At 42.3% G+C, this 22,131-nt stretch overlaps 1 protein-coding gene across 1 annotated transcript in view; it reads right to left on the bottom strand.

The window, feature by feature from the left end:
* Positions 1-22,131, bottom strand: part of TRABD2B (TraB domain containing 2B) — a 277,943-nt gene that overhangs the window by 35,400 nt on the left and 220,412 nt on the right. The window contains exon 5 of the mRNA XM_065656878.1: positions 8,723-8,813. Coding sequence (XP_065512950.1) covers positions 8,723-8,813 — 91 coding nt within the window. The remainder of the gene's footprint in view (positions 1-8,722; positions 8,814-22,131) is intronic.

Here is a 22,131-nt window from a genome sequence, read left to right on the forward strand (position 1 = left end):
TGGGAAGAAAGAAAAAGTAAGAGAGCTGATCCTCTGCTCTAAAATCATGAATCACTGTGCAAGAGAAGACATGTCCAACGAGACACCAGAGGCCACTTCAGACAGGGTGAGCAACTGAGTTGCTTTTTTGGGAAGTCCTGAGTCAAACACAGCAGATTAATCCCCAGGCAATGGGAAACACATTGGCATGACGTTCACTTGCATGGAGCACGAGCTCCAGAGAAGGGTGAACTTTCAAAGGTTCTGGATGTCAGTTTAGTTTGTGGAGGGATTTTAAAACCTTAAAGCTTCTCTGAAGTATATCTGATCTGGAGCTGGGTACAGGATTCACAACACATGATTTACTGGATGAATTAAACTCTTTACATACTTTACAGATTATATGTGAATTTACTTTGACTTCTCATAAAAATGATTCAATGATCATGACATAAAAATGTATTCGGGATTCTAAGTTATTTACTGTGACAAATGCTTAATATATTCAACATTCTTAATTTACTAGTCCTGTTGTAAGAACTTACTTCCTCTTTTTTTTTGGCATTCCTGCTCCTACTACTAGCACTTAACTAGGAGGAGCAGCTGATACACACGCTTCACAGTTTGATCCTTCGCCCCAGTTCTCCTAAAGGGACACCCACACAGTCATTTCAGACCCAAAGCTGGGCTGTGGTCAGTGTGAAGCCACCTGGCTTGGCTGAGATACTACAAGTTTTAACAAGTGAGAGGTATTTTAAATTGAAGTGGATGAGACATGGCACAAGATCACATCGCATATGTACTTTAGGACTGACATTCTACTTTGTGGGGGCAATTCAGAAATGTTTCAGTGAATTTCACAGCTTGCCACAAGAAGATCCACCCACAAGGAATCATTTAGCCATGCCATCAGTCACCTAATATTACTTTGGAGGGCTTCTAACCCCATTTAAACTGTGAAGAATGTCCCTGTGAACACCTGATCACCCACGAAAGATGGAAAATGTACTTGTCACTGTATTCCTATGTAGAAATCTGTATCCCGAACTGTTTCCTTTTAAGGCACTATTCTTGAAGGAATTTTAAGTTAAAGTGTCAATGAAAAAAAGTCATTGGCTCCCTTTCTTCCTGTTCCTTTTTTAGGAACTCATGCATGTTAAGGAGCTCCCTGCAAGCACAATTACTAGCAATTACACTCATGCTGAATCAAGTTCCTCTATTGATTGCAACACAACCCACAGACCTCTTGCTGAAGGAAGAGAAGTCAGCTCTGTAAGTGGAAAAGCTCTCTGTCCTAACGTGTGAGGTCTCTTTGCCTGACAACGTGACAGGGAAGGTAAAGGGAAGTTGAAGCTGCAAAGACAGAGTGACAGCAAACAGACCACAAACTTCCTTAGATAAACGACATCTTTCAAACCATACAGTACCACTTGATACCTTTGTGCCCCTTGAGCCATTACAAAGTGCAGCTGCACTTCAGCCCAGATTGATATCACTTGGGACGGAGGCCATCAATCCACAGGACAAGTGCAGGCTGAATACACAAACACAAAACTCGCACCATCTCACTGTTTCAATACAACACTGGAGAGAGGATGGGACAATTCTTCCAAAGGCTTAAATAGTCTAATGACACTGTCTGACTTGAGCATGGAGCCCAAGTTCTTCAAATAGGAGGGGGATTCAACTCACAAAATGATTAGTCATCTAAAACTAGCCAGGCATCTACTGCAAGCAAGTTGTGCTGGTTGTCCAAGATATCCATGAGTAGTCCTCTGGAAAGTTCAGTCTTTTTACATTGACTATAATAAGTGTCTGCACAACTGTGTGAACATACTCTTAGTTTTCCACCAATTCCCTCACAGCTCCTCACAACCAAAGACAGGAGACAATCAGCAACAATCTCACATTAACGACAACCTCTAAAAGCTACTGGCACCTATAGAAGCCTTGTTGTTGACTTCAGCGCAGTTTGGATCAGCTTTATCTTTAGTAACTAAAGACTAGAATTTTAATCTTCTACTAACAACCTTAGGGTGAAAACATCTACATTAGTGTTGGCTGGAAGCAGAAAGAGGATGAAAAAATCAGTTTCTCCTGTGGAAACAAAACCTCCAAAATTTGGCTAGGAAATAAAGTAAGAACTAGCTCTGAACTTTTTAAGTCTCCAAGGCTCTGTAAGTTGACTCTTAGATAGTTTATGGAGCATGAGATATAGATCTCCTAAAACCAATAGGTTGCAGAGCAGCAAAAAACCTAGAAACCTTCACACTGGCTTCAGGACAACTCAGCGAGCAAACCACCCTGGAGCAAAATAACCAAGCCCAGGTCCCCCAGTGGCCCTGTGTGCAAGTTCCTAAGGAACAGAATGATATGGAATAGAAAACTTTTTTTTTTTTCCAAAAGAAACCAGAAGTTTTACCAAGGATAAAATCTGATTATAGAGAAAAGTGAATGTTCTCAGTAGGGGAACTAGTCAAGCACAAAATTTCTAAGAAGTTGTTTTCATGTTCTTCCACCACCACCACCACAAATTATCCTGCTCTTTCACAGATTTTTTTTTGGTAGCAAGCTGCTAAGTTCCACTCTTTCAGAAGGTGTTTGGTGCTTAAAGGTGGCCTAAAGACCATGCAGATACCCTAAGTAATGTGCTGCTCAGGAAGTGACAGGACAATTAAATTTCTATGGCTGAGAACTCATGAGTTGACTTCTCTACCACATCTTTGAGCCTTTCTTCAACTTCTTTCCCTGAATAGTTACTTTGCCTGGCTCAGACCCTATGCTTTGTGGCTGCAAGTTAATTACAGGCACAAAGACAAATTGCAAAGGAAGATATTTTAAAGGCACGTGGGAATCTCTTGAAAATGTAATGTGCATATTTTCATGACTAAATATTTTAAGCATTAAGTAGTTATATTCTCCAGTGTTAGATGAGGCAATAAATTTGTCAATGCATGCAGATGAACCCCATTTAATCCCTATATACCTTTTATTGCAAATTATGCTGTCAGAGAAACCTCCCTAAATGGGTTTGCTTTTCTTCTGAGAGAAGGAAGCGAGTGAAGGGAGTATGATCTTCAGGCGAAAGATCAAGTGAAAGATCCGAAGCTTTACAATAGGATTAAGAAGAACTGCAGTATCCCAATAGGGAGAATATTCCACCCACAGGAAAAAAAAAAGTGTGCATTTTTCCCTGTCTCAGAAGAGATGAGATCCAGAATAGGCTAACATCACCCCAGCTCTTATTTTTTTCCTCAATTAACTCAGTTGTTCCCAATGAAAGTATCACACCTCTCTTTTTTTTTTTTTTTTACTTTTTTCTAAATAAAATTTTACTTATTTCACTATAAGTTTAGTGTTCCCCCAAACACAACCAGAACACTAACTACTAAGCAGAGCAAAGTAACCCCAGCCAGGCTTGCACCAAAAAGCCCAAGTTGCTTGGGCATTCCAAGGAACACAGCAACTGGTGGGAGACTCCTGATGGTTCTGATGCCATTAAGTTTCTGGGATGTAATCTATTGAAATGGCAACTTTTACCAATCTTGGGCTGCTGGGAATGTTATCTCAAACATTTTCCCATCGCTGCATACCACCTCTTGAAGGTCATGGATCCTGATGGAGCACAAGTGCTGCATGACTGTGTGGTTGGGTGTGCTTCCACCCCATAGGGAACAAGAAAGCATTTGCAGCAGAGCAAAGAAACTTCCACCATGAGACAGAGCTGAGGAGGGGAGCCAGGGTCACACCTGCAGGATGCTATAGGAAGAGGTGAAGGAGCAACCCCTGTGCTTCAAAAAGAAGGAAAGGAATAAGCTACAACAGCAAACCCATGTTGCTTTGACTGGGCCAGGAAGTTCAAACATAAGGAGGAAGGGTAATTAATTTCCACAGCAGAGCTCTGAGAGTTTACAATCAACTCTCAGATGGGCAAAAATAAAAGCTTGTCCTGCTTTCTCCCATTCTGAAAGAAGGTAGCATTGAGCACAATATCGGAAAGAGCAGCCTGATGGAAATGAGCACGGCTGTGTGTTTTTCTGGCCGAGGGTACGGTGGGTTTGCAGAACGCCAGGGCTTGGTGTGTGGCAGGAGGTCAGAGCCGATTCTGAGAACCCAGTAACAATAGAGTCATCATGGACACAGGTGCTTCCGGGATTGATCTTGCAATTTGGCTGTTTCCAATTAAATGTGAAGCAGCTGCGGCCCTTTATCTGTTCAAGTCACTGGAATCCATCTGAGGGGAAACTTTCTCCCATCTCCTCCTCCTCCCCAACCCAAGCACGCATCTCTGCTTTCTGAAGACAGACAGGGGCAGGGACGGCCAACTGGCAGAAGCCCCGCCAAAAAAAAAAAAAAAAAAAAGACAAAAAAAAGAGACTTGCTTTTCTTATCTCAAGGCAAAGCAATGAGATACTGATTCAGCCATTCATTTTCCAATGCCTTCATTTGGGGACAAGGAGGACAGCCAGCAAAATAAGACCAGCAAATATGAATGCTGTTAAAGGTTGTCGTGCAAACAGATTTGGGACGCTTTCCCTTAGGCAACAAAATAAACAAATGAAGCCAATGTGAGGATAAGTTCTCAAGTGTTTATGGCATTGTTCTACATTCTGAGTACAACAGGATTTCTTCTACAGAAAGGGACTGAGCTTTAAAGAAAGTATTTTCAATAGTCAGCTGGTGGAATTCTGCAAGAGGCTCAGGAAGGTCAGCAATGGGCCATCAAGCACATCAACAGGAGCCAAGGGATTTCAGAAATCCAGTTGGTGAGAGCTCCCAAATAGCTCCACACCAGCTAAATGTACTGTATATGAACTTTTCTCTGCCAGTTCATCAATTCTAGAGCCATCAAACCCCTCCATGGCTTGGCTATCTCATCTAGCCTGCCAAGGTCTCACTTTATTTTTCCTCTTAAGAAAGGGGGAATAATAATATATTAATATATTATTAATAATATAATAATAAAATATATTAATAATATATCTAATAAGCTCAATATTGTGCTTACCAACAGACAACAGAAATGTGAGACTCTAGGTGTTCATTTTGGTTGACTCAAAGAGCAGCCATTTCACAATGCATGCTCTGCATTTCGGACAGAGGAAGCCAACAATCTTCTGGCTTTACCCAGCCTGTATGTAACTGAAAGCATTAACAGCTTTGGTTTTGTCCCGTTTCACTCTTCCCAAGGCTTTTCTGATACACAGGAACAGTACTAGTTATTTTCTAAGATGATATTATCTTGTCCTTTCTGAAACTGAAATGGATAGCAGAACTGAAACATCTATACCAGACTACCCCACCTATTTATGATACCACTGCTTCATTATAATCGAACAACAAAGTTCAGACTAATAACCATTTAAATCATAATAATCATACTCTCTAGGAAGAGAGTTATTAAAGAAAAATAGTATTTGCTTTTTGGCAAGTGAGCACTGGTAGCAAGTAGGATGTAGCATGCGTGTTTTGCTGAAATTACTTTCATTGTTTCAAATAACGAGGATTCTGACTTAACCTGAGAAAGACTGTCCTGCAACTTACTGTCAAGAAGTAATTGATACTCAGACAAAACCATATTCAAATGTTCCTAAATGCCAGCTCAAATTGTTCCGCTTGGTCCTTCTGGGCACAACCCATCCACAACAATCCTTTTCTGAATTTCCTTGGCCAGAACATAAGCATACAGCTGCTTCAGTTTTCTCCAGCCCCTTGCATTTTTTCCATGTGCTGTTCACCTCCACCAATCTCTACGTTACAGTCCAGCTGATCTTCCCTCAACACTATCCAATTTTTCAGTTGTCAGTGAGTGCCAGAATGCAATGCAGTGGGCTTGACTCCCTTATAGAATTCACTTGGAAGAAAAGCAGAAATGTCTCTTTTGGGTTTCAGCATAAGACAGAAATACTTCTTGTTTCATGTATGGCTCCAAAAGAATCAAGATGAGCACACCTGCATCTCTGCGATCTATAAAACAATTCCTGCTTGCAAGCAGCTCAACATTTGTTGAGCTTCTACTTGTTTATTCCATGTATACTTGTGCCTACTATAGCCACTATCCCGAAAATGGTTCCTCTTCTGGGCCTTTCTAGCTGTTTTTGAATGGTTTTATTTCACCTTTTAAAAATGAAAGAGGAAAGCAAAAAAAGATGGGTGGAAAAAAATACAAGGTTCCTTAAGACTCTCAATTACAGCAACATAACCCCAACATCACAACAATTAACTGGTGCTGCTTTCTGAATATGCTGTCAACTTTTATCATAACTGTGTTTGGACAGTTTTTTGCAGCCCAGCCAGAAATCTTAAAATACAGGCTATTCCAAAAAAGAGAGAGAAAAATATTTGCAGCAGCCTCCTCCTTTTTAAGGGGGAGCCCCAAGTACTTCTGATGGCTCCAGCCCCAGCGCTGGACAATGAAAACACAGTCCCTGATGTGCAGGTCTGGGGGTTTATCTTTTTTTTTTTTTTTTTCTAAAGGCAGCAAGTTGTTTCCTGTGAATATATTTAAATTATCTTTATTAAAACATACTATGTATAATATATAGACTATAGTATATATATCGACTATATAAACTTTCTATAGTCTTCTACTGTTTCTACACCTTGAATAATGCAGTTTAGTAGCAACTCTGGATTTCTTTATTATGCCATTTCTTTTTCTTTCTGTTTTCTCATCTAAAACTAGCCAGTCTGCCTGGATCATAAGACCATAGGAACACATCCATCAGCAGAACATCTAATCTTTAAGGAATACAACCATCTGCTCTCTCTCAACTCAATCCAGTACTCATGCACATCAGTATAGCACTTAATAAAGTTTTGTACATTGAGTGTTCTGGACAGATGCCGCTGGAATTAGGGTACTAGTCCAGAAAGGAACCAACCTGCCCAACACTCTGGTCTGGAGCTGAGAACAAAAGCTACCAAGTGTAGGATAATTCAACTGAGGACACATGCATCGTTCGAGGCAGCAGTCTAAGTCCACTGGCTTTCAAGTACATTTTCCTCAGGGACTGACAATTTTACAGAAGACACCACGAACAAGAGACACTGCTGCTAAGGTGGGGGGATGCATACACAGAGGTGCCCCATGTTGCAAATAAGTCAACATTAAGCTGTGGCTTTGTTTCAGGTTTCCTGCCCCACCACATTATTTCAAGTCTGTGACGATGCGTATAGACTTAAGACCATAAAGAGCAGAGACTAGTTTTGGACTTCTCAAGGGCTTGCAAACAGCCAATAAATTAACAGTTTAAGAATTTCCAGTTAAAATACTTTTCATGGGAAGATGATACTTTCAACTAAACGAAAATTGCTGAGGAAAGTGCCTGCTTCTCTGTAAGGAAAGTTTGTCGTCAGAAACCTAAGAAGGGTATACTTCAGCTGTTTTGGTATCGTTTGCTTCGTTCTCCTGTTTTGCTATATTTTTAGACACAGACATTTTTGTTGATTTTAGCTGAAATTTCTAGCTCTGCCAGTTACAGTGCTTAATGTTCTTCTCTGTGCCATGTTAACTTTTCTCCCTCTGCCAAAGTGCTTCTTAAACCTCCTCTGAAGACATGCTCTTCCTTGTGTTTGATAGCTTTTTCTTCCTCTTTTCCCCATTGTTATTTAAGACTGTGCTTTTATTGCTCAACATATTCCAAGCAGCATTTAGGACAAATGCTCTGTCAAAGACACTTATGTACAGTTGAGCCATATTATATTCTGTATGAATCATTGTGGCTGTTTCACAAACAAGGTTAGATCAGCCAGATTTTTCCAACTATATTAAACATAGCTTTTTCAGATGTGGTCTACACTTGCCCTGCGGTTAATCCTCCATATTGAAACTCATCTCATATTTGGACCGTGTCATGTTTGCCCACCAGGGACAGGAGCATGCCGCTAACACTTTCTCCTAATGAGGATTACAATCCTACCACAGAGCCATCTCAGCCAATTTTTATCTGCAGAATGCAGGGTAAAGGTTGACTTTCCAAAGCTAGATGGTGTCTCACCAGACCTTCCAGCTTTCATGTCTATGATATCTTTAGGCAGATACCTCATCTAAATTGCCAGGAAAGAGAAAAGTCCAGGGGAGGAAGTCTGTTTCCCCACTTGAGGACAATTTTGTGCCATATTTTGTCTTATACTAACGAAGATTGCCAAGTGCCTGGCAATCAATCCTTCTTGCCTGCTTTACTTGATCAGCTGAATGGAGAAACTCAGGGAATATCAAATCGCTTTTTACCTACCAAACACACTTTCCAAGGTGCATCTGCTATGTTAAATCTGGTCCTTCAGGCAGAACTGAAATTGCAACTGAAGAAGAGCAGCCTTACAGAGAGGCCTGGAAAATTAAGCTGGTGGGAGTCTACTGCTCTGCAATGGAGAAGCAACTAATACCTCATGGAGAGAAAAAGATACAACAGCTATCAGGGAAATGAGCATAATGAGATGTTTCTTGAAAACAGAAATAAACCGTAGTGGCTCCTCATCTGGTACAGTTAAGCAGCTACGATATGAATAATGTCCATAAGTGAAAAAAACCAAAAATAAAATAGCCACTGAAGTGTTTCCAAACTCACACTACAGATGCTTTACAATCCACTTTTTTTCTGGAACTTGGGTGGGCAAGAGAGGTTCCTCACTCCCTTACCCACCTCCTCTACTAATGCAATAATTTTGCTCAGTCATGGAAAAAGGGACAGAGAAAAGAACAGGAGAGAAAGTGATTAATAATCTGTGGGCAGCTGCTTACTTTCCAATTGGTTGTCCGGGAGGGGTGTGCTCCACTTCAAATCCTGCTTGTCTCAGTACATCAATCACAGTGTTGTTACCCAGGAAGTGACCTAAAATACAGGTAGAAAATAGCACTGTCATTTAAATAGCTCCTCTCGCTCACTCGAGTTTCTCCTGTTGGAACAACAGGTTTGGGAGGCAAGGTTACCAGAAGCTTGGCCAGCTCCAAAAGCAAGAAAGGCACGTTGTACAATTTGCTGGAATTCAGACTCAACTATTCACCACATTGCCCACTGCAGCCTTTGGCAATGACCAGGGGAAGAGGCAGTGCACAGCCCGATACGGCATTCTTTCACCTTATTCGCCCCTCCCTCCCCTCACATGGCCAAGGGACTGGGCGGATAAAAGAGATCCTAGAAGAATTGCTAGTCTAGTCTTCCAATGTGGCCATTTTTAGTATGTGCACAGACTAAATGAACTCCTAACATGGATATCTAGATGACTCTGCACTGGCAAAAAGAATATCACTAGGGCTTTGACTCATGGTCTTAGAGGTCTTTTCCAACCAAAATTATTCTATGAACTGGAACAAGTTACAGCCCCAGATGTCCGCCCTGCACACTGTTGTTCATGGACATCTGCTTATGAAGCAGCTCTGAAGCTGCTGTACTGAACGCTCAGTGCTCATCTACCTAAACCAGCAGTGATTCCAGAATTGCTCCATCAACCGTTGAGCCACCTGCACATCAGGGTAGGGAGGAGCTGGGGTGGTAACCTTATCTCTCCCAAAACCTGAAGATTTAGTCTGTAAATCAGGGCTCTTTGCTGAAGGTGTAAAGGTCACATTCCTATTCACAGAAGTAACAAAGAGCCCAATCAGTACTGCGGCATGTATGGGCCTTGAAAGAGTTTACTTAAGGGAGTCCTATACACTTAAGGTCTGAACCAAATCCCACTGGAGTCAATAGGAGCCCTCAAAGGGCTTTGGGTACAGGCTCAGTAAGGCAGTGTAATCCCTCCAAAGCTTTCAACTGATTGTCAGAGTTTGACATTGTTTTCAGGATGGGTTAGACATATAAAGTAAGGAAGCAAGAACTCCACTAAAGAGATTTTTAAAAACACACATAGCCCAGCAACCTGTCTCCAACTGTGTCCCATGATAAGTATTAAAAGTACATAAATATATACATGAATAACACCAGGAAAAGACGGACCAATCCTCTGCCATTATACCCATTAGCTTCCAGCTCTGCATGGCTGGGTGACCCCCATTTACACCCAGGTCATCACATCTCCCTGCTGGCTCTGAATAGAAAAATTCACCACGGATGTGCTCAAGCCTCTGCCCCCGTGTACTTTTTGCCCTGTGACGTCTTGTGGCAGGGAGATCCATCGCATGCCGTGTGTGAAAACGTGCTCCTCAGGTTTGCTGCGGCTTGGAGAGTGTGTGCTTGCCTTAAGCACACTCTGAGTGTGTGCAGGAGATGTCTGTAACCACCTGGCTCCATAGCAGAGCCAAACGCTTTGCAGAGAAAAAACGAGGCAGGCAGGACATGCCCGAGTCTCCCTCCATGCATGCTACCCTGTAAGGAGCTGGCGTGACCATCAGTAGACTCACCCCTGGGACACTTCACCCATACTGCACAAAGTCGCTATGAATTTGAGAGTAATTCAGTCCCTAGTATTCACTAAGCCGGCATCTCTCTGCTCACCCTGCCAACAAGGGCGCTAATTCGCATCAGTTGTGGGAATGATGTAGTCGTATGGCTTTTAGTGCAACTTGCAAGCACTGGTAAGAGCTTTTAGCCAAAAGACATTTCTTTAAATGATTAAAAGTACATTTGCAGAGCACTAGTGTGTTCCAGGATTCCTCCACTTCCTTTTAAGAAAACTCAAAATTTGATTTTCCCCTGACTAACTAACTTACAACAAAAGCCAAGCAAGCAAAGAGCAGTCCCAAAAATATGTTACACACCCTCAGAGATTCAAGAAATGAGACATTTGTGAGTGATTAACTAGATTTGATCACATCCTGTTTTTTTATGCAGTGGCCAAGGCAAACAAAGGTCTCCATTCTGTCATTGGCGAAGTGACATTGAGGAACCAAAGTCAAAGGTGTCAAAGATGTTTCTGAGTCTGCGGTACAATGCTCTACTTTCCCTGAACCGGAGTCTTAAATGCCAACAGATTGCTTAATGTAAACACTCGTCCTGAATCCAGCAAATCTTTGACATCACGGCAGTACAAAATAACCAAATTTTAACCACTTTAAACCCAGAAAAAATGGAACTATGCAACAGCCCTGATTACTAATCCACCAAATGTCAGAACTGTCAGCAACATCAGCTCCTCAGCAAAGCCCATCAGTCCCGTCAAGTGATGGATGAAGACCAAAAGGTGATACCTCCTGAACCTTCCATTCTTGCCCTCTGTGTGGAGACCATGATGCTTGTTGGACTAGTGACCTGCTGCGCAGGATGGCAGAAAAACGTAAGCATGGTGAGATGTGTGTTTCCACAGGGTAAGTCACCCTGAGCTGTTCTCTCCTCTGCCATACCCCTTTTCTTGAGCTGTCCTCCAGCTATCCGGGAGTTTGTGTTGGATTTGAACTGGAATTACGAGGAATAGGTGGTTCCTGCCAAGGTAAAACCCACTTGTGTGGGGAATGAACGTCTCCAGGACCTCTTCTGAGACCAGGGACTGAATTTCCTTATCACAAATTTCCTTACCCTCAGCTCCAAGCTCGAGGCTTATTCCTTTAATTTTGCCTTTCCTAACAGGAAGGAATACCAGCTTCCATTAAAAAAAATCCCACCAAATTCCAAATCACAGAATAAATGAAAATCTTCATTACAAACTTCAATGTGAACATTATTATTTCATTTTAAATCCGCAATTCAAAACATAGTAAAATATTTCCAATGGCCTAGTTCAACCAATAGAACACAAAACAAACAAACAAATCAGAACGAAAAAAACAACTTCAAGGTGACCCCCAAATAATTCACCATTCCACATACATCAACAGAGCCTAAACCTTTAACAACTGCTAGGAAGTGGCATAAGCAGGTCTTTGCAAAGCTTTACCTTTAGAGTCCACTAAAAACTTTGCTGTTTGCATTAACACACGTACATCTGGGTAAATCACCATCCACCTCACCATCAGCTTGCCCTGTTAATACATCCTGTCCACCTGATTGCAGGATTTTTATACCAACCATCCCTGACTTCTACTTGCCTTAACTTCTCTGCTCAGGCAGAATTCACATATTGTAATTGTTTCTGTATCCACCTGCTTGTTTAATGTCACAGAAATGCTGTTGCGGCCAACTCATTATCTTGTTATGCACGGAACAAGCAACTGGAAGTCATGCTCTATCTCAGTGGTGGAAAAAATGAAAATATGCATTCTCAAACCAGCAGCCTTCCCACCCAAACAGACATCTTCCCAACAGTGATCCATGGTATCCCATGGAGAGGAGCTCCTCAGCATCAGAGATGTGGAACAGGAAGGTTTGAGGAAAAAGCTGGCACTTCGGAGGTCCAGTGCAGGTGTGTAAAATGAAACATGAAAACACCCTTATGGCATTGCTGTACTTCCAGGGTTAAAGAATTCCTGGGAGAAATGCCTTGGGTTGCCTCCTGCTGCCGATTCCATCATAATTATCCTTCCCAGTTTTAAAACCCAGGAAAAATTCTTATATGAGAAATTTCTTACATAAAATGACTTTCCTGGGTCCCATACAACTGGAGATAAGCATTGACTTGTTAGATACTGACAACAACATAACACTTTTAACATGTAATGAAAAACAATTTAACCTGTATATTAGAGACAATTAAACTCAGCATGAATTAAATCAGTGAAAAATATCAAATCCCTGCCTCTGGCTGCCCGTATGTGCAAACAAAATATGTAATAATTACCAGACTATTTTATAACACAGATTTTATATATATACATATATATAAATGAACTTCACATATATACGTGCACAGGTGTGTATGCTTCTGCTAAGAACTTTAAAAAATTTCTCTGCCCGGCTTAGAAATTTTCTTTAAAAAAGATCAAGAAAGTATAACTATAGTAAAGTTAGTGCATCTAGAGACAGGTAGATTAGAGAGAAGGGAGGAATGCTCTTACTTCTCCATTACTATTCCCTCTTCACTCTAAACCTGAACAAACTATTCCTCCAGTATTAACCAAATTTACCTTGACAGCTGATGGGAACTGGATCCAAGAGGTCAGAACACCAACCTCCCTGGGAAATCCATGCAAGTATGGGAAGAGAGAAAGCAGACATAAAAGATTTTCTAGATAGGGACAGTCTCTCCTAACAGTTTAAACTGAAAAAAAATTCCTTCTTACAAACAAAATACTGAAACGTCAATCCATTACATATTTGCACATAGGAAATTCAAGATGATACCAGGCAAAGCGTACAGCAAATGCTCAATGTACTTTTAAGTAAAATGCTGGAGCAAAATATTGTTACCTGCTTGCAGGCTGTTACGTATTTATATCTAAAATTCACACCTGGTTACTGACTACAGCTGACCAGGAAAGGTGTGGACACAATCTTCCTGCCCTCTAAGGATAAGCAGATACTCATGGGATTTGCTTGCGGACAAGACCCAGTGCTAAACCCAGAGTAATTTTGGAGTCTGAACACAAATGCAGTGGGCTGGCTAGTGTGCAGAGAGATTCTTCATTAAATTTGATGAGGCCAAGATTATTCTCCTTTCACTCATGTCTTGTTTTTTTGAAACAGAGGATCTGGAGACACTAGAGGAATACATTACACAGCATGGTTGCTAACATTAATCAAACATCTTCCATCTCTGTTAGTGTTGGTTTTTTTCCTAATTAAGAATTGTGCTTTGGACTACACAAAGCAGATACATGCAATGCATTTCCTTATCTCCCCAAGGTTTCATTTTTCACTGGAAGAAAGAATAAACCACTTTTTTTTTTTTTTTCACTAAAAGGTAAAAAATACATGGTTTCCTTAAAGTGTGCACGTGCACACACACATACACTGCTGAAAATATGCATTTTCTTCCTTTCTTAGTGGGATATCCTGAGGCAGAGAGAAATACACTTCTCAGCCAACTCTAACAGTCACAGCCACATATTTTCTAATTAACCACAAAAACTAAAGCTCTCCTTTACCATTTCAGACATTTTGATGACACTATCAATAGCATACCTAAGGACAAGGTTGCATCCCTCAAAAGTTAAATGGACTTGGGTGTTCCTATGCAGAAAAATACAACCTTGTTTAGACGACAGAAGGAGAAAAAATGTTTTTAAGCAAATGTTATATACTTTATCTAAGTCTAGAGATCTACTACAAATTACTTTGTCTCTTCATTTTGCAATTCTTTGTTCCGTGGCTTAGAAGGATAAAGGGGTACAAAGGAGCAGGAGATAATTCCCTCACAAAGGACCTCCATTGCCAGAGCCTTTGAAGTTGTGCTAAAAAAGCCTTGCTAGCCCATTAGCTGACACACAGCAGAAACCTGAACTGTTTCCATGCACACTGCAAGCAGAGCTATTTTCTGCACAATTAGTCATAAAAAGGGCCAATGTAAACTGTGTCGGGAGGTCTCAGTTCTTTACATTCTCCACACAGTGAATCAGACGTTATGCATAACATTTTGTTGCCATTTAGACCTCGGGTTGCTTTGCAATCAGGAGGCAGCAGTCTCTATTGCTCCTCTCTTGATGCTGATTTTCAACCCTCTTGGCACCACCAGAGGGTTTGTGGAAGTCAGGCTTCACAAGAATTAGCGAAGGCAAAATGCAAATGCTGAAAGCTGCATGTTCACAGTTGGGCCAAATATTTACTGGTTCCTTTGCTTGCTGCCTCCATTTCTCTTATTCTGAAAATGGTCAAACTCAGTATCTTGGAAACTGAATGATGAACACGTGAAGAAGAGGCTGTAGTAAGGAGCTACATCAAGCAGCTCAGGCAATGAATTTTATCTGAATTTGCTAATTTCTCTATTATAACATTAGATTCTAACCCCTACACTCTCTGGATAACAGCATGAATTTACTGGGGGAACAACATGACATCCCTCATTACAATTTCCTGCCATGGCAGATGTCCCAGACCCATGATGGGGAACCAATTTTGTGGATAAACCTTCCAAATTTTTCATTCCATTCCACTCCTCCTCCAGCACCGTAGCGGCTTTTATCCCTGCACCCAGCCATTCTTTGCTAATCAATGTTATCCTTTAAAAACTGGAGGCTCTTTCACCCTTTCTCATGATGACTCAGATTTAGACTGCTATCGCTACCAGGATTGCTCCTCTTTCTTCCTAAACTATTTGCTTTCCTGAAATCTCACTCTAGTGGTAGGAATTGCCTTGAATCAGGATCTTGAGTGCACCTTTACAAAGAGCAAACATTGGATTTGTGTACAGAGCTTGCTTTTACAAGTTAGATCTAGATGTATCTAAAATTTCCTCCAGTCTGAGCATCCTTTGAATGTGAAGTGTCATATCAGAGTATAAAGAATGACACCAGGTAACAGATTAGGTGTGTGATATGCAGCATCTTGCAATGAGTATGATGTTAGGACCGCTCAGAATTTTGATTTTAGGTTTTACTGATAACATGAACAAATTAGATGCTTATGGGGATCCATCAGGGAAATTTTCTGTGAATGGTTGGAAGGACCCCAGTGTCCCCCCACTTCTCCCATTTAGTATAAAACAATGTGAGCCATACTCCATACCAGAAGACAAGACATGCAAGTATATGTATCAGGAGCATCCCAAATGCATCCCTACCCACATCTCAGATAGACCACATATAACAAAAGCTTCCTGAGCCTGGTACTCAGGTTCAAATCAAGAGCTGCGGGTGGACTTCCCAAAGAGAAAGTCACTTTCAAAGGTTCAGCACAGAACAAAGGGTGCCCTGGGGCAACTCTTGGGTAGCAGCAGCACTGAAATGCTATGGGCAATAGATGCTATGAGAGACAAGCTCATGGGTGTGTGAACTGGCACCCCACAGAAACTCAGCAGCCTCAGAGACCACCCCCACTAGGTCTGTAGATGCTACACCAAGGGTCCTTGCTATAGAGGAGAGCATCCAGTGCTCAGCCAAAGCCAGGAACTCTGCACCCCACCTTTCGGAAAAGTCTGTCACTCCAGGTTTCTGGCTTTTGCTCTGCTGTAGGACATTGTTTTGCACTTAGAAATTTCAACTTTATGCCAAACGCTGGGAAGAAGAGTTGGGAATGGATGCAGGGAACAAACTTTCTTCCTCCCGTTTGGCAGAACTATCCAAGCCCAAAGCATGGCTTAAAAAATACTTTGTACAAGCCACGTGCACTGATCTTCTAAAGTAGGCTTTCATCATTGCCTCCTTACGTCATACCACTCCTTCGCCAAGGCAGATGGAGAAATCATTTTCTCTCTCTTGTTTGATGTTGTTATTCTCTGCAGTTGCGAGGAACTGACTCATAGCCACTTTCAGACAGTCACGGGAAGCAACACAATAAAACATAAAAGGCCAAAATGTGCAGCACTTCGAATGTCCAGCAATCCCCCCATGGCTCTCCTTCATTCTTTCATTGCATGTAATCACCTCTCTTCCCTCTCACCCGTGAGCACTCACAGAATGTGCTCTCGAGAAAGGCCACACCGTAGCCAGAGGGAAACTAGAACAACGAGGGGCCAAAAGCTGAGGGGGTTATTCTAGATTGACGTCAGGGTAATGGAGCACAGACTTTTGTTTCCCTGGGGCGTTTTTGAGATCTGCAGTGCAATATGATACTTGGAGCATCTCAGTCTGAAAAACAGGCATACTCCCACAGGCTATTTTCTTACTGTCCCTCAGTATAACAAACTGCCCTCGTGTCTCTCCCCTTCTACTTAGTCCTCCTGAGCATCCCTCCTGGTGGGGGCATGGAGCTATTCTAGAGGCACTCAAATGTCACACACTGAAAATCCTTCTCTGGAAGTGGCTTGGAGTGCAATGCACAGAGTCCTCAACAGGATCAGCGTGAGATAGGACTGAGGTTATCAGTTTGGGACTGGTGCCATCCTGGCACAGCTCTCTGATTTCAGATCTGATGCAGTGCCATCACGTAGGCTCAGCCACTCGGTTCTGTGCCATCTTTGAAGTCTTTGCACACTTTCCCTAGCAGGCTTGCCCTAAATATATGATAAGGAAAATAATAATTTATTTATTTAACAAAAGGCTTGATTTTCTTCAAGTCTAAACCAGCTGTTTCACTTAGGTTAAGAAGAACACCACAAACAAGAACTGAAGTGAGGTCACCTCCCAAGCATCTCCTCTGGCCTCTGTGTCAGACCACAGCAACAACTGAGCTGTCAGACCAACACAACAACAGGGTTCATGGCTGCTTCAGACACTTCAAAGTGAAGTGACTAGTCTAAGCTGATCAATCTCACTGGAGGGGACAGGAACCTCCACAAAGCAATTCATTCCAACATCTCAAATACCAGGTTTTGGAAGAATATAAGCCCTCTGTGCAATTCTCTCTCTCGACCCTTTGAGTTTAAATAGCTCCTTTAGCCTCAGTATCTACCAGACACGGCATGATTGCCCACCAAGCTACCTGACTACTGTCCAGAAGCTCCTGAACACTGCACAGAATCCATCCTTCCTTCTTCTGACCTGTCTTTCTGACCCCACCTTTCTGGCTCTGCCATGGTTTGCAAGGGGAGGATGCTGTGCTGGACAATGTGCTCTGGATAGTTATGGGGCCTTTTGGGGTATTTCATATTGTAGCATTACTTGCATGGCATTAAAGGAGTTTTCCACAGAGAAAAGGTCCAACAGAGGATGACCCTTGCAGTACATGTTCTTAAAGAAATAACTCACTGGATAACAAGGATCCAAGTTCAAAGGGCACAGGGAGGTGGGGGAGCACCTCACAATACCCTATAACCTCAGCCTAGTATGTTTGAGATACAATGAATTCAATCCCTTCCTGACTATGCTAAGGCAAATGTCCTTTGGGGGAGTAAATGTGAAAGCCTACAGATTTGAAGTGTGTGGTGGTTTTTTTGTTTGTTTTCTTTTCTTTTTTCTAAAATGTGTTTGTTGGTATAAGCTGGAACAACTCATTGGGACAAGAAATCTGTAAGAGAAAAATTATGTGCGTAGGACTGAAGTAAAGGTTTGCCTGTTATTTTGTCCCCAGGTTTTACTCTGAGTGAAGACAGAGCTTGCATAGAGGATGGTTATTGGCAGTCTCCGCTAAAGCAGAATGCCGTGATTACATGGGATTTTTTTCTTATTTATTTATTTTTAAGGTCCATTCTCTTCACTGAACCATGTTGTTGTGAACATGCTTTCTACACAAAGATGTGATGTAAGGTGTGACTGGAGGTGTGTACCAGCCACGGAGCTGTGTGACAGGGAACATGCCTGTATCGCTCTCCGATGGACAGGGCCAAAGTCCAAAATCTTGGGAACCCCACCCACTCCCAGCACTGCAGCAGGAGACAAGGAGATGAGCCTGAGAAAAAATTTAGAGAAAACCTGCATCTCTGAGAGTCTTCTCAGGGTGCTGAGACATCTCTTGAGACTGGCCCAGCCAGCTAGGACCATCAGATCACCTAAGTGCAGGTGGTCTGGTATGAAACACACTGTCTTTGTGTCCAACACTGTTTGCCAATTGTCATCAAAACCTCAAGCAGTGAGGAACTCTGTAAGGAAAAGCAGCCTCTTTTTTGCCCAAGCTGCCTCATTAGTGTGCTTGCAGCCTTGCTGAAGTAGACAACACACTCCCATCTGAACCAAAGTTATCAGCGCTTTCCATGTGAGGCAGTGCCTGGCCACCCGGACAGCCGCCACACTGAAGTCCCAACAGCTGGCAGCAGACAGGCAGGTAGCCTCCGAGCAAAGTGTTTCATATCCCATCGCAAATCCCCTGAGCCATCCCAAACTCGTCTGGAATGCACACGGACCTGCTTGCGAAAGCTAGGCAAGGGTTGGGGTAGGGAGGAGAAAACTTGTTTCCATACCTCCCTGCTCCATGCTTGTACTTTGCAAAAGTAATGTGTTACTAAAAACACCTACAATGACTTGATAGAGTCTGAAGTCAAGGCAGCTTCAAGCCTTGGAAAGCTCCTTGGTCAACAAAACAGCTTTTTCCATGCAGAGTATCTCATTGAACTTGTGGAGACATTTCTGAGGCATGGCCCAGCAAGGACCAGATCTTGTGGGACCTCAGCCTTCAGATACAGCCACTACTATGAAAAGCAGCATCTTTGCCTGCCTTAGGCAAAGGCTTCTAGCAGGTAACAAGGATGTATTAATAGTTAGTAGCTTTTTGTAGGAAATAAATAGTGACAAGAACCCTGGTATATCATTGCAGGCTCTGGGAATCAGAATCTCAGAGGTGGACTACCAAGTTTGTCTAATCTCTCTTTGGCCTCGTGTATGCATTTGGCTTCTATAATATCCTGTGGCTGCAATGTAATTATGCACTGTATGAAACAGCACTTTTTCCATGTTTGTTTTGAACCTGCCCACTGATCATTTCATTAGGCTCTCCCCAGTTCCTCCAGTTTGCACAGGCATGTCTCTAAACTGAATTAAAAAAACCATATTGTAATCTTACTCTAGTGTAAATTAAACCATACCAGGAAAGTTAGTTGGGGGTAACATCTGTCAAAACCATGAAATTGCTTCAAAAGACTACAAGACAGGCTGTCATTTTGTGTGAAAATGAGTTTGAAAACCACAAATCAAAGCTCCCAGTTGACAGGACATAGATCCTTGGTTGTTAGTTCTTGTTTTGACATCAGTGTCAACTGTTTTACGGACAACACTGGTTTCTTCATCTTTTCCAGGAGCCCCTTTCTGTTGTTTATTTGGATTGTGGATGTCTCAGAAGCAGAAAACGTGGTGATGCCATAGCACCAAAACACATGGATTCCTTAGCAAACTGCTGGCCTCCTGAAGTCTACGGACATAAGACAAACTGTGCTGGAGCAGAGGGTACTGATGCTTTCTAGTCTGCTTCTCCAGAAGCACCTTGCTGACATGGGAGAAAGGAATTCATTTAACCAGACTTTTAAAAAAGGAAACTCTTCAAGAAAACCAAAACCTAGCCTCCTTAGTCAGTATATTTTTTAAAAATAAAAGCTTTACATTGTTAAGACCATCGATGGATCATGCTTTTCCCCCAAAAAAACCAGCTGGCCACTGGATGTCACTGTTGCTGCAGGAAAACACACCAGAAAGTTCACAAATCAGGCTGTGAATAAGGTGAGGTGAAGTCACCCAAACCTGGAAATGCCTTTTTTTTTTCCCCCCTCCCAGTTAACCAGCACAGTACTGGTGGCACTTGGAGGCTGGCCGTCAGTGCAAACAACTGGAGGCAAGGTACACTCAATGGTGCTGAGGTCTCCATCACCATCTGAGGGCTCCATGAAGCTCATGGACCCTGACTCACCCGCACCCAGATGTGTATCCCCTCTTCTTGCTACCTCCCCTTTGGTTTTGCCGAGGTGTGTCCCTGCTGAGCCCCTGGGTCTGCACGACACACCCAACCCGGTCTCCAGTTTGGACCAGACCTGTTCTTTTGTGCCATACAGCAGAGCACACTGCAGCAAGCACATTTCCAAGCTTGTCCTTGATCACGGATTAAAAGCAATCACACATAGTTTTGCGCTGTGGTTTTATCTGGCGCAGCTGAACAGGCAGTTTATCATAGTTGCATGACATTCGAGGTTTGAGCTAATACCTCCATCAGCAAAAAAAAAAAAAAAAAAAAAAGCAGCTTCGCATTTTGTAGATCACTTGCCTCTGAATTAAGCCAGGCATCTCCAAATCCGCTCAACCGCACAGAGGAAATCTGCCCTAAAAGACTTTCCTGAGCCTTTTAATTCATCTAAGAATACTTTTGCACCACCATGGTGTGTCTCAACAGTGCAGGAGATGGACTTTTTCAAGGAGTGCTTTGAGGCTGTAGGCTGATGCCCTTCCCTCTGTAAAAGCGGGAGGAATAAGCCCCAGGAGTCCACAAAACCCTTTCAGGCTGGGGGCACCAGATGCAGATGGTGCTGCTGTAGCATTTCAGGAGGTGGAAACTGGGACTTGCTTCCCACCTTACACTCCAAGCTCAAGGCTTTCTGCTTGATTTGTGCCTGCTCTAACACCAGGAAGCAAACCCACAAAACAAGGCAGATCAAAACAACGAACCACTGCCCCCAAGGCTGGCAGGCAGGAACACACCACGGACGTTTGTTAAGACACTTAATACTGTGTTGCAAGACCCTCAGATACATGTGGTGTGGGAAGAGATCTAGAGTACCTGATGGCCATTTCTTTATTAGTTTTTCTTCCTTTAATAGCAAAATAGAAGAAATAAATGCTTTGGGCAGGATAGACAGTCCTTTGGCTAAAGGTCCTGCGGTAGGAAGGGGTAGAGGTTTCTAGCCAGCAATGGCAAAGACTCTACTAGGAGGATCAGTAAATGTTGTTTGTCAAAGAGACCATCTGTTTAGTGAGAAAAGAACAGAAAAAAATCCTGCAGTATTTAGAGATTCTCACCTGTAAAGGTGTCGTATGGATACAAACAGTGGTCACTCCCAAGCTCATAGGCCACCTCTCCTGGACACCGTGTGTCACAACCCAACACCCATGAGCTCCATCCTGCAACTCCTCCTTCCATTCATAAACTACTTTGTGCATGCAAACAGGCGTTACAAGCCTCCACATCCTCGTGCACAAAGGATGCCTTGCTCACACATGTTAAATTTAACTAATCAAACGTCATGGAAAGCTGTATTCCTGAAGTACTAATTCGTACATGCTATGCCTGTGGAGTATTTTATTGTAAATTATTCCTAATTAGACCATCAAATGTGTATCTGCATTCCACTCACTACTATTTATCTTTGTGAATTCCACCCACACAGATCTATTCTCAGCCACATGGCCAAACATCCTGACTAATTTCAATTTAGGTTTTTTTCCACATAAATGTATAAACACACAGATTTTCTATATAAATCCATGTCTTGAGCAAGCAGAAATATTTGATTTGAATCACCACTGCATTACTCTGTTTTTACACTGGAATAAACACTAGTGGTTTTCACTATCTCCTGCTGCCCAGCTGTGAACTCTGGGGAAGAGCAACAGTGAAGATAAGCACAAATTATCTGAATATCTCTCACAATATTGGCCCAGCAGGTAGACTTCTAGTAAAACCAAAAAGAGAGAGATTCAGTGATCCTGTTAGTTTTCCGTGACACAGCTGGCCACTGTGACGCACGGTCACTTCCAAAACTTGAGTGAGTTGTTGTGGAAGTTTAGAAACCTCAAAATATACACAACAGATTTTGAAAAACATTGTGGTTACGTGGCTTCAAGCATGCTTGAGGAATATGTTAAAATCCAAGCAAACAATATACGCCTTTGCC

The sequence above is a fragment of the Caloenas nicobarica genome, chromosome Z (genome assembly GCF_036013445.1).
Source record: "Caloenas nicobarica isolate bCalNic1 chromosome Z, bCalNic1.hap1, whole genome shotgun sequence".
In the NCBI taxonomy this organism is placed as follows: domain Eukaryota; kingdom Metazoa; phylum Chordata; class Aves; order Columbiformes; family Columbidae; genus Caloenas; species Caloenas nicobarica.